The sequence below is a fragment of the Trachurus japonicus genome, chromosome 18 (genome assembly GCF_045865225.1).
Source record: "Trachurus japonicus isolate A0001 chromosome 18, Traja_1.0".
Lineage (NCBI taxonomy): Eukaryota > Metazoa > Chordata > Actinopteri > Carangiformes > Carangidae > Trachurus > Trachurus japonicus.
This window is the reverse complement of record NC_140924.1, coordinates 7641450-7653949: the sequence shown is the minus strand read 5'-3', so window position 1 is coordinate 7653949 and position 12500 is coordinate 7641450. Positions and strand designations below refer to the sequence as shown.

Sequence of the window (12500 nt, the reverse complement as noted above, 5' to 3'; positions counted from 1 at the left end):
GAAAACACAGTTGGGACATAAACACATATTTTGTCACAAATACACACACATGACAGCGACAAACATAAACACATCTGCTGCATAACAACACACACACACACACACACACACACATGTTTAATCCACGTGTTCATGCACACACACACACACTACACACTACACACACACTACACACAGACACACACACTGTGTAGGTTACAGATGAAGTGCTTTCAATCTTGTCTTGAAAAGAATACACTCATCTGAGGACTCTTATGTGCACCTGCAGAGAGAGAGGGGGCGATCGAGGCAGAGATGAAGGGAGGAGAGAGAGAGAGAGAGAGAGAGAGAGAGAGAGGACTAAAGTGACATTAAGTCTTTTTCATCTCTGCTTTTCTTCCTCTTCTTCTTTTGCGTCCTGTTTACTTTTCACTTCCTTTTTTTTTTCCTACCCCCCATGGTCGGTTTTTCTCTCATCAAACTCATTGGCGTCGCGTTGCGTTGTAGCCGCGGCGGCGGCGGCGCCCCCCACTGGTCGAGTCAGTCGCTCGTTTTAGAAAATCACAGGAAAGAGGTGAAGCTGCGGAGAAATGTGAGATTTGATGTAATTAAACCATCGGAAGAGGAACAGACAGACAGAAGAAGCAGAAGAAGAAGAAGAAGAAGAGCATTAGCGGCGTTAGCATTAGCGGCGTTAGCATTAGCGGCGTTAGCATTAGCGGCGATAGCTTCTTAGATTCATCGGAATAAATACACAACATAATACCTTAAAAAACATATAAGTGCTTCACTAATTGGTTTTTATCATTAGCCATGTTTCCATCCAAAGTGATTCGAATTACTGGGAAATGCGCATTAAAAGAAATTCAAATCGTGTGTGTTTCCATCTACGGACTTTGCAACCCCCCCCCCCCACCGGACGGAGTGACGGTCTGATTTGAACACATTAGCGCGATTTAGCGCATATGATTATTACCTTCATAACGCGACCTGTCCGTGTGTGTGTGTGAGAGAGAGAGAGCGAGAGAGAGAGAGAGAGTCGCGGCGGCCCCAGACTTTATTAATAATGATAAACTCTGGACGCGCTGGCTGATAAGTTTCGTTTTTACTGAGGAGGAACTATGAAGAACTGTGCAGTAACATCATTATGAAGGTGTGTGGGGGCTTTTATTTTGCCGTGGCGCTACACCACAATTAATTACATATAGTGAAACCCTGATGTTGTCTTGTGAGTGAACTGAAAACATGGGAGCAGATGGGGGGAAAGTGCGCTACGTCACACTTAATTCGAATCATCAACCAAAACCCAGCCCTAGCGAGCGTATTTCAGTTTGTGCGAATCAGGGGATTTTAATCCGAATCACTGCGTTTCCATCATCATTTTCAGATGCGATACATCTCGATGCATCTAAACAGCTGATGGAAACGCATACGCCCTATTGATTCTTTATTAATCAAAGGTGTAAAGAACAGAACATGATCAACAATGTTATAAACTATGAAGTGTCCCGTACTTTTTACTTCTTCTCATTGATTTTCAAGAACAGAATCACAAACTTTATTGTTCTGCTTACTGGTAACAAACAAAACAAAACAAAAATGATGATGCCTTCAATGTCTTTTTCTGTACAGGACGTTTCCACTGACTAACGCTGCATCGACTCTAGTGTTGGTGCCTTGCTCTACTCATTGGCTTCAAAGGGATAGTTCAACATTTTGGCAAATTGGCCCATTGCCATAATCCCTATAGTCATAGTCAGTAGGTTCGTTACCTTTAATTGTCGGTGCAAGCTATTTTTAGAACGGTGGAGCAGAGTCACGAGCTGCTCAGAGCTTATTATCTCATAGCGTGGTGAATGTGCAGGTCACAACTTGTCCACCAGAGCGTTTTGGAGTTGTTGGATTGTGTATTTGATGAGTTTGATGAGGGAAACCAAGAAATCCCATGAGCCTCCGTAGCGTAGCTCTGAGCAGCTCACGGCTTATGGCAATGGGCCAATTTGCCAAAATGTTCAACTATCCCTTTAATAAGGAATTTAACCACCAACACATGAGCTCCCATCAAGCCTGTGGCCGTTAACTCTGACGCTGAATTAGCTCATTACACCGACTGTAACTGTTAACGAGTCATTTTAAGCGTCGACCTTAACAATTAACTTGACCCTTTCAAACAGAACAGATCGACAGAAACTGTAGAAACAGACTCAGACTTCAAAACTTTTGATGGGTCAAGATCATCGACCTCCAGCTCCTTCGAAAAAAAACCTTCAGCGATGAACGAATGCGATGTTTTAAAAGCTTTATAAAAACATCTAAAAAGTCAAAGTCTTGTTGCAGAAACGTGAACGTCTGTGTCTGTGTTAGAGACGACACAAAATGGCCGCAGCAAATGGTCGTCCTGGACATCCAGTGGAAAAAAAGCTAAAGATGGTGAGACCCTAAGTGCCGGAGCGAGCGAGCGCGGAGCTGAAATCTGTTTGACTCAGCACAAGAGCAAATCGACTGCATTTGTAAAATTGGCCCTCCCTCCCTCTCGAGTGCTCGCCGGAAGAAAAAAAGACGACGACGAAGAAGAAGAAGAATAAAAAGGAAAACAAACTGGAAAAAAAAAAGGCCAGAACAGTGTGTTTCTAAATTCAGAACACAAAGAGCAATTTCTCTGTTTTCCTGTTTGTTTTATTCAAAGTGTCACTCCGTCTCTCTGAGAGCGCGCTCGGCTCGGAGCACTTCGTCAGAGATGTAGGTGCAGCCGATTAAATATTTACAACCGCGGACCAAATGGGGTGGGTTTCACGCGAGCCCAGGAATGTGGAAATGTGGAAATGTGGGGATGTGGGGGGGTGGAGGGTGGTGGGTGGTGGGTGGTGGATTAGGACTCTTGAAGATCAACCCAACGGCCTGGACCAGCAAACTCAGAGCTATTAGAGACCGTCTTGATGCACAGTGCTGTGGCTGTCAGCTCTCATTTAGAAGGATAGAGGATCGCCTGCCGTGTGGTGGTGGAGGCTTTTACTGTGAAAGGTCGTGATGTAGCTGGAGACGTCACCAAGATAGGAAACGTGTAAAGTTCTAAGGCCCAATCGCATTTCACCCCTTGGCCCTACCACTTCCCCCTACCCCTCCGTTTTGCGCGTTCACGTGTAGGGGTAGGGGTGTCCCATCACAGTGCGCATAGCTAGCCCATACACTCGGACATTCTCTGCTTCCACGTCCATTGAAATGCATTGCAGTTAGTCAGTTTTCATTCGTTTTTATATGTTTTTTCTTGACATTTTAAGTTTAAAATGGTTTAAATGTGGTCAAATGGTGTGCATGGGGTACATGCAACTCCGACACTAGGTATCCCGAGAGGCTGGGCGACGGGGTGGATTTTTTTTTTTACCTTTACCTTTTCCTAAACCTTTTCCTAAGTCTGCTCTGGATAAAGTTATGCAGTAGACCACAACACCAACTAAACGTGGATAAACTTAACAAAGATGTCTACATCTGTTCTAAGTTAAGTCAACAACTTATTTGAGGCAACATATTGTGAGAGATGTTTGGATGTTAGCCAGTATCACAACTAAGCATAAAGCCTGCTAGCTTAATGCTAACGTATAATGCAAAACTCCATAGACAGGCTAACAGAAGTTAGCCCGTTGCTATCGGCGTTTCGCGGCAAACGGCAGCCATAGCAGTAAAGCTAAGTGAAGTTTTGGTGACTTCGAGATGATATTTAATCTTTCTGTCTCCAAAAACCATCAACTGCCTCCTGTGAAATGTCTCCTACTGTGACAGCTGCCATAGCAACTGTCACCGAATGTTGACTGTTTGTCCGAGTGAGTGGAGGGGGCGGGGCTTAGCCATAGGTCAATTCCGGTTAGGACAGAGGGGTAGGGAGAAGTGGTAGGGCTACACACCCCTCCAAATGGAGATTTTTCAGAGGCACACTCCAAATGGAGGGGTATGAAAGGTTTCCCAGAATGCATATCGCGGCAGCCGGCAGCGGTGGCTGTAAAACGAAAAGCTGTTTTATTTCTTGCTGTAGCGCTGTTATTACGTCACTTTATTAAGTTTTAATATTTTTTAATGCGAGAAAGTAACTGTTTAGGTCCCAAATGTGCGATTAGTTTATCCAAATGACGGCTGCTCTGCCGGCCAAACTACGTCGTCATCCCGGGAGAGAAGGCGATCGCTAATTAACTTACCCGCAGGTTTTTAGAGGTTTACTACCGGCTTGTTAAATTCTTTTTAGGAGATAAATGTTGGTCTCATTCATGAAATCTAACAATTGTGGCTGTAGCATTAGTTTGTTTGAATGAAAAGTGAAACTTCATGTGTATTCTTGGATAGAAGAGCGGCGCTGCCTCTGGGCTCTGTAGCCTACGTACATTAATCACCACATTTACAAAAATAAATAAATGTTTTACAATGAACCGATCAGTCTGCATTAAGTTGTATTTTATTTTATTAAGTTATATGGTACTAGGCGATAGGATTTCTGGCAAAAGCTCGCTGCATCTGCTTACGTAAAAGCCAGTGACTACGTGACTATGTGATTTTTGAAGGGGTGTCCCAATTCGTAGGGGTTGACTTTCAACCCTTACCCTTTGTAGCTCCGTTTCAAGGGGCGAGGGGCAAGGGGTAGGGGTAAAAAAGAGAAATGGGATTGGGCCAAAGTCGTTGGGAAACATCTATCCAATGGCTGCAATGCTTTTCTGTACAAATATGGAAAAAAAACCTCAGATTCACACCTACTGTACAGGCAACTTGGAGGCATTCATCAATCAATCAACCAACGAATGTCTTTGAACTTCAGAGAACCCAGAGCGAACCATCAGGGAACATTAATAAGGACATTTTCTTTGAATAACGCTTCACAAGTGCTGACTTCAAACTTCCTGTCACTTTTTCTGTCCAATATGTTGATAGAGCTTGACAGAAGGACGTCAAACACTGACACGGTGCAGCATATTTAATACGATACAGTCACGTGATTTGAAGGTTAAGTTCTCACGACTCACCGCTTTTCCTTAATAATCTGTTCAAAGAGGTTGATACCAATTGAGAAACTTCACCATGTTGGTTTCTGTTTTTTGGTGTTTAAAGCTGAACTCTCCAGGTCTGGTCTCAGGCCTGTTTGTTTCGAATACTTTTGGATTTGCCTCTCTAAACCAAGGTAAAAAAAAAAAAAAAAAGACCTTATATTCAGTGTCACAATATCTGCTTCTACTTGATCTATAAGCATCAAACTAAAAGTGACAGAGAGTTTGAAGTCGGCACTTTTGACAAAACAAATTTGATGTCAACGCTCCATGAGATTTCATATTCACGCTTCAACATCTGGAATTGTCCTCATGAATGTTAAAGGGATAGTTCAACATTTTGGCAAATTGGCCCATTGCCATAATCCCTATAGTCGTAGCAGTAGGTTACTTACCTTTAATTGTCGGTGCAAGCTGTTTTTAGAACGGCGGAGCAGAGCCGTGAGCTGCTCAGAGCTACACTACGGAGGCTCATGGGATTTCTTGGTTTCCCTCATCAAACTCATCAAATACACAATCCAACAACTCCACAACGCTCTGGTGGACAAGTTGTGACCTGCACATTCACCACGCTATGAGATAATAACACAACGTTATCAGACAGAGTTGTTTTAGAGGGAAATACAGAGACTGTTGATGAAAAACTGCTCCTGAAGGCAACGCGCATCAGCGGTTTTGCATGAATTTCCCTCTAAAACAACTCTGTCTGGTAACGTTGTGTCATTATCTCATAGCGTGGTGAATGTGCAGCTCACAACTTGTCCACCAGAGCGTTGTGGAGTTGTTGGATTGTGTATTTGATGAGTTTGAACGCTTCGTGAGATTTCGTGTTCACGCTTCAACATCTGTAATCGTCCTCATGAATGTTAATGTCTCATGTTACGCCGACGACTCCCCGCTTTTCCAATATTTAATCCGTTTTAAAGAGGTCGATCAACAAATGAGTATTTTCTGGTTGTGAAACCCTGGAGTTAAAGGGAAACTCTCCAAGTCCAGTCTCTTCTCCTCTTCCCGGCCAGGTGCATTTGTTCACAACAAAGCCGGCGAGGAATCAATCCATACGCCGACGACTTACTGCTTTTCCGCCGTAATCCACTCCGGCCTTACTTTTCTTTTCATCCTGTCGTTCGTTCTTTCTTTACTTCCTGTGGAAAACATCCCCAAGCACATTGAGTGAGAGCGATCAACCAATCCTGACTTTTTGATCCTTTCCTCTAAACTCCTGCCAGTTTTTAATTGGACATAACTTCGGCGTCGGTGGGAAAAAATCCTCCTCGATTCGCTGATTCTGCATTTTCTCCGCCGGCCGTCGGCGTGTTGCGCTGACGATTCACTTCACTTCACTTCGGTCCGGTCATAATCCGACCTGTCCTTCTTCATCTGCTCCACTCCTCCTCCGCCACTTCCCCTTCTTCTCCTTCTCCTTCTCCTTTCGCTCGTTCGTTCGCCCTTCGGAAAGCATTAGGATGCACGGGAAGGGAAAGAGATGGGTAAACAACAACGTATGGACAACCCTCGGGGGACCAGTCAAACACACACACACACACACACGGCCTCTATATGGTGTGTGTGTGTGTGTGTGTGTGTGTCTTTGAAGCAGTCTGTCAATCAATCACACACTAATTCCCAAGGTTCCGTGGTCGCCATTAGCGACGGGGGTCGATGCTCGGTAACCGTGGACACAGCGGACAGCCATCGATCTGAGAGGGAAGAGGAGAGGGAGCGGTGTGTGTGTGTGTGTGTGTGTGTGTGTGTGTGTGTGTGTGTGTGTGTGTCAGGATGGAGAACAGTACTGTGGCTATTGATCGTCTCCTGGTTGCATCGAGGCGAAGCGGTCGCTCCGACTCCGTGTCCGAGTGCGTGTGGTGGTGTGTGTGTGTCTGTTATCCGTGTTTCCTCGTCATGTGTGTGTGTGTGTGTGTGTGTGTGTGTGTGTGTGTGTGTCGCCTCATTCCTCAGTGGGGTAATAAATTTGAGGATGCAGCTCTCTGACCCCGCTGAGGGAACGACGACTCCATTTTCTGTTTACTCTGTTTTCCTCCTCGGCCACCGTGAGGTCGACAATTGTGGTTTCGACTGAACTGTCTTTAACCGTCCGAGGAGTTCCCATGGTATTTAACACACACACACACACACACACACACACACACTGTAGCTAACACACAGGTTAGTTCACGTGGGGTCGAGTCGGTGTCGGCCATGTTGCTCCTCCTGTACGACCTCGTGTTGTGCGGTCGATAGTAGTGAACTAGCCACGGTCGCTAATAACTGTTGTGATGCTTTGATTTTACTTCCTGTCTCATCATTAGGTCAAAAACTTAAAGGGATAGTTCAACATATTGGCCAACTGGCCCATTGCCATAATCCCTATAGTCATATAGCAGTAGGTTCGTTACCTTTAATTGTCGGTGCAAGCTGTTTTTGGAATGGCGGAGCAGAGCCGTGAGCTGCTCAGAGCTACGCTACGGAGGCTCATTATGGGATTTCTTGGTTTCCACTCATCAAACTCATCAAATACACAATCCAACAACTCCACAACGCTCTGGTGGACAAGTTGTGACCTGCACATTCACCACGCTATGAGATAATAACACAACGTTACCAGACAGAGTTGTTTTGGAGGTTTTTCATTCCTGCCTTGTTAAAGCTTTTTTGCTATAACAGAAGAAAAACAGCCCAACGCATGAGACATTTCTGTAATAGTGAAGATGTTACCTATCCATTTGAGGAGGAAAGAAGGTTACATCATATTCCAAAAATGATTGGCATACCCTTTTGTGTAATCTGACCAAAAGCGTTTTTATCATTAACATGGGTGATTGGAACAGCACATCTTATCATTGATTCAGGCTGGTGTAAGCACAAGTTAATTCATACTTTAGTATAATTTCACATTTTGCTGTTCATCATTATAAATTAAAGGAATTAACTATCATGATAATGATAATACAACCTCATATTCATATAAAAAAAACATTTATTTACATGCTATTTTGAATTATGTCCAGAATGGCCAGGGGATCAATCAACTATAACTTGATTGATTGATTCTCAGTTCACTGTTTGATTGACACCGGCAGTGCATCATGGGAAAAAGATAGTATCTTGATGTTAGCATGTAGCTCAAGTAGCCGCTAGCGTTCGCTTTCTGTTGCCAAACTCCAACAACAAACAAAAAGGTGAAGAGAGAAAAGTCGGCGCCGATTTTTATAATGAATGTGTTTGTTTTGATATCATTAACACAGCATAGACGGACAAATAATAGAATCTTTTATTGATTAATCTATAAATCGATGGTCAAATTAAAATCATATTGGTATTCTTCACTCAGTTTTCCATTACCAAACCTCTTTTTCCTCCTTTTTCTGTCTTTCTCATCAGTCCTACTCGATCTCTCTCTGTCTTTAACCCATAAAATCCTCCTCCTCTCGTTATTTACACCAGGTTCATACTATTTGCTGTAACCTTCAGTCCTTCTCTCTTTTCATTCTTTGGCCTCTTTTCCTCCATCATCTCTCTCTGTTTCCTCCTCCTCCTCCTCCTCCTCCTCCTCCTCTCTCAGCAGGACGGCAGACAATACGTCTGGTCACTCTGCCTCGGGCTCTTACACCGGACCTCTCTCTCTCTTTCTCTCTCTCTCTCTCCTTCTGTCTTTCTCTCTTTTCGCTCCTTCCTTTTTTCTCTCCTCACTAAGTGCACTTGTGAAACAGACTGATGCTGCATTATAAATCAGTCACTGGTGGATTCAGATCCATCGTCAGGTTCAGTTCAGTTTCAGCTTTTAGAGTCACAACTCGATACAATAGAGTCTGAATATTTATAAATACGCACTTTATACATGAAAAAAGATATTGTTCTGGTTTCTTCTTTAATTGCCGGGGAAATGACAAAACTTGACAAAGCTGAACAGTGTGCAGTTTAACAGATTTTGGATTTTGGATTAATTTTAGAGGAATAGTTCAACATTTTGGCGAGTTGTTTTAGAGGTAAATTCATATAAAACTGCTGTGCATTGCCTTCAGGGACAGTTTTTCATCAAGCAGTCTCTGTATTTCCCTCTAAAACAACTCTGTCTGGTAACGTTGTGTTATTATCTCATAGCGTGGTGAATGTGCAGGTCACAACTTGTCCACCAGAGCGTTGTGGAGTTGTTGGATTGTGTATTTGATGAGTTTGATGAGGGAAACCAATTAAGAAATCCCATGAGCCTCTGTAGCGTAGCTCTGAGCAGCTCACGGCTCTGCTCCACCATTCTAAAAATAGCTTGCACCGACAATTAAAGATGACGAACCTACTGCTATGACTATAGGGATTATGGCAATGGGCCGATTTGCCAAAATGTTGAACTATCCCTTTAACTTTTCATCACAAACAAAACTTGGTTCCTGAGATTTGGATATTCCCATTTTAAAATAGTTTATTATACATTATTCATACAGATTTCATGAATAAATCTTAATCTGATGAAGTCGTTTCCTCTCTTTTTGCTCCGTGTTTGGTCTCCACCAGTTTGAATCTGCTGCTGTGTGATGACAAACACATTAAACTGTGACGGCAGAAAATTAAAGTTAACGTTAATTAAATAGTTTAAACCAAATAATGATAAAGTTTCTAAACAAATCAAATATGAAAACAAAACATTTGCAAAGAGATAGAGAGAGAGAAAGAGATCTGTTTATCATTGATCACCGATGCCGTCGACGATGAGTCCTGGTCCGTTTGATGAGGTCATCAACCAATACGACAAAGTGCAGTTTTGTTCTGTAAATAAACAAAACAAAAGACTTCAGTGATCAGTTTGCAGATCAATAAAGTTCAGTTGTAGGAGTTTATTTTAGTATTTTGATGTTTTCAGTCTGATAATCGTCAATAATCCGACTTTAAATTAAATTAAACCTCCAACAAGACAACGACGGCTCCTCCTCCATCTTGTTTTCTTTATTGCTCGCAGACAACTGTACTGTGTGTGTGTGTATGTGTGTGTGTGTGTGTGTGTGTGTGTAATGGACATTCCTGCAGGGCCGTCAACCGTGACTGGGGCAAAACCAACTGACCTATACACACACACACACACACACACACACACACACACACGCATACACACATACAAGAATGCACAGATAAGCATGCATTCCCTCTCTCACACACACACACATACACTCGCAGTTATACATGAAAGCAAACTGTACACACACACACACACATATGCACATTTACACACATAATGGTGCATTTACACAATCAGACACACACACACACACACGTGCAGAGAAACACAACACACACACACACACACACAGGGTCATCTCTCTCACTCTGCTGGTTGTTGTGTATAGAAGTCAGTTCCAGGTCAGTGCACAGAGCCAGGGATCTTAGTCCATACAAAAGAGTGTGTGTGTGTGTTGTGTGTATCAGTGTGTATCTGTGTGTGTGTGTGTGTGTGTGTGTGTGTGTGTGTGTGTGTGTGTGTGTGTATCAGTGTGTGTATACATGAGCCTCGCGGCGTCTGGAACGGCGCTCACACCCCGAAACACTTCAACAAAACACTGGAGCTCAAAAGACAAATTTGACGGCAACAGCTGTATGTGTGTGTTTGTGTGTGTGTGTGTGTCACGGCTCGCTGCAAAGCATCATGGGTAAACGGCAGGTAAATGTGTGTGTGTGTGTGTGTGTGTGTGTGAGTGCTTCTTAAGATAATGACGATGATAATTATGTAGGCTCCAAAAAAATTGTCATCTTTATCCATTGTTTAGATTTCGGTTCTGGAAATGTATGCAAATTAGGTAGCGCATATTTCATTAGATATTGCCTCATTTACATATTTAAACATAAAATTTGACGAAACTTGTAATACAAAAAATATTTCTCTTAATGTGAGTGATAAACTTGGGAAGTTTCATGGTGAAATCTGTTATTTAAAATGTTTACCCTATTCACCTGTAGTGTCTCCCCTTAACAATCTATGGAATTTTACAGTACCGTTTTCTCAAAATGAGTTTTTCAGACTCAGACTCTGAGCTAGAAATCTCCACTTCAGCAGCACTTACAGACACCAAACCTTCCAGTTTTATTCCTGTCTATATTCTGAAGGTTTTTACAGAGGGGATTGTTGATATATCATTCACAGCCTGATTTATACAACATTTTATTCCTAAAAACAAGGCGAAATTTGATTTTTTTTATGGCTGGTGACAGTATTTTCTCATTTACAGAGTGATAAAAAGAGATATCCAAAATCCTCCTCAGTAAAAACTTCTGACTCTAATATGTCAACAAAATAAAACAAGAATTTTCAAAGGGGCTTTATCCATTGGTCAGATTTCAGTTCTGGAAATATATGCAAATTTGCGCATATTTCATTAGATATTGCCTCGTTTACATATTTAAACATAAAATTTGACGAAACTTGTAATACAAAAAAGATTTGTCTTAATGTGAGTGATAAACTTGGGAAGTTTCATGGTGATATCTGTTATGTTAAATTTTTTACCCTATTCACCTGTGTGTGTCTCAGGCCTGACGGCAGCAGCCATGGCCGAGCTCCAGAAGCTCCAGAAGATGAAGATGATGATGAGTCTGCAGAACGGCAACGAGTCGGACAACGACGACCTGCACTCCAACACAGGTAACACACACAAACACACACACACACAGAGACACACACACACTGTCGTCACTGTTAAATCAAAACCTTCCACCTGTCACTGTTAAACATCAAAGTTACAGACCGACGAGAAGTTCCCTAAACGCATCATGAAGTTATTGTAAAAAGAGGAAGCGCCACAGCTGTGTGTGTGTGTGTGTGTGTGTGTGTGTGTGTATGTGTGTGTGTGCGTGCGTGTGTTATATAAGTGTGCTCAGGTTTCAGTCATATTCAGTGTCTCTTCTTGTTCTTCGATGTAAATATCAGCGACATACACAAAAAAAAAACGTTGTCACATGAGAAGATCTAAAAACCATCTCTGCTCTCTGGAGCTCTGGTAACAACAGGTCGGTGTCGGCCAATCAGAGGAGAGAAGAGGAGGAGGAGGATGTGAGCCTCCTCTCTTCTGATTGGCCGACTATTTTCTGAGTGGTCTGATAATAAAAAAATAGAGCAGATTTCAGAATAAAACACTCAGAGAAACCAAATCCTGTAAAGTTGTTGGATGGTGGGTCCAGGTGGTGGGTGACTGCTGTTGTTGTGACATCACAAAGTGACAGGAAGTCCTGACGGCTGGTTTTTTTAAGGCTCAGTTTCTGAATACAGGCTGTGTGCATTTCTCTGTGGACTGAGGCTTTGATACTTTCACAGTGTTAATATAGAACCTAGAGCTGCTTTATAATCACACTACACATGGACATCTACCTTTATACTGTATGGAGCTTTAACACAAACATCTACCTTTATACTGTATGGAGCTTTAACACAAACATCTACCTTTATACTGTATGGAGCTTTAACACAAACATCTATCTTTATACTGTATGGAGCTTTAACACAAACATCTACCTTTA

The 12500-nt window shown here is 42.5% G+C and overlaps 1 protein-coding gene across 3 annotated transcripts in view; it reads left to right on the top strand.

Moving 5' to 3' along the window:
• Nucleotides 1-12500, top strand: part of dachb (dachshund b) — a 135872-nt gene that overhangs the window by 80102 nt on the left and 43270 nt on the right. For all 3 annotated transcript variants that reach the window (XM_085806306.1, XM_085806307.1, XM_085806308.1), the window contains exon 3: nt 11518-11628. In XM_085806306.1, coding sequence (XP_085662432.1) covers nt 11518-11628 — 111 coding nt within the window. The remainder of the gene's footprint in view (nt 1-11517; nt 11629-12500) is intronic.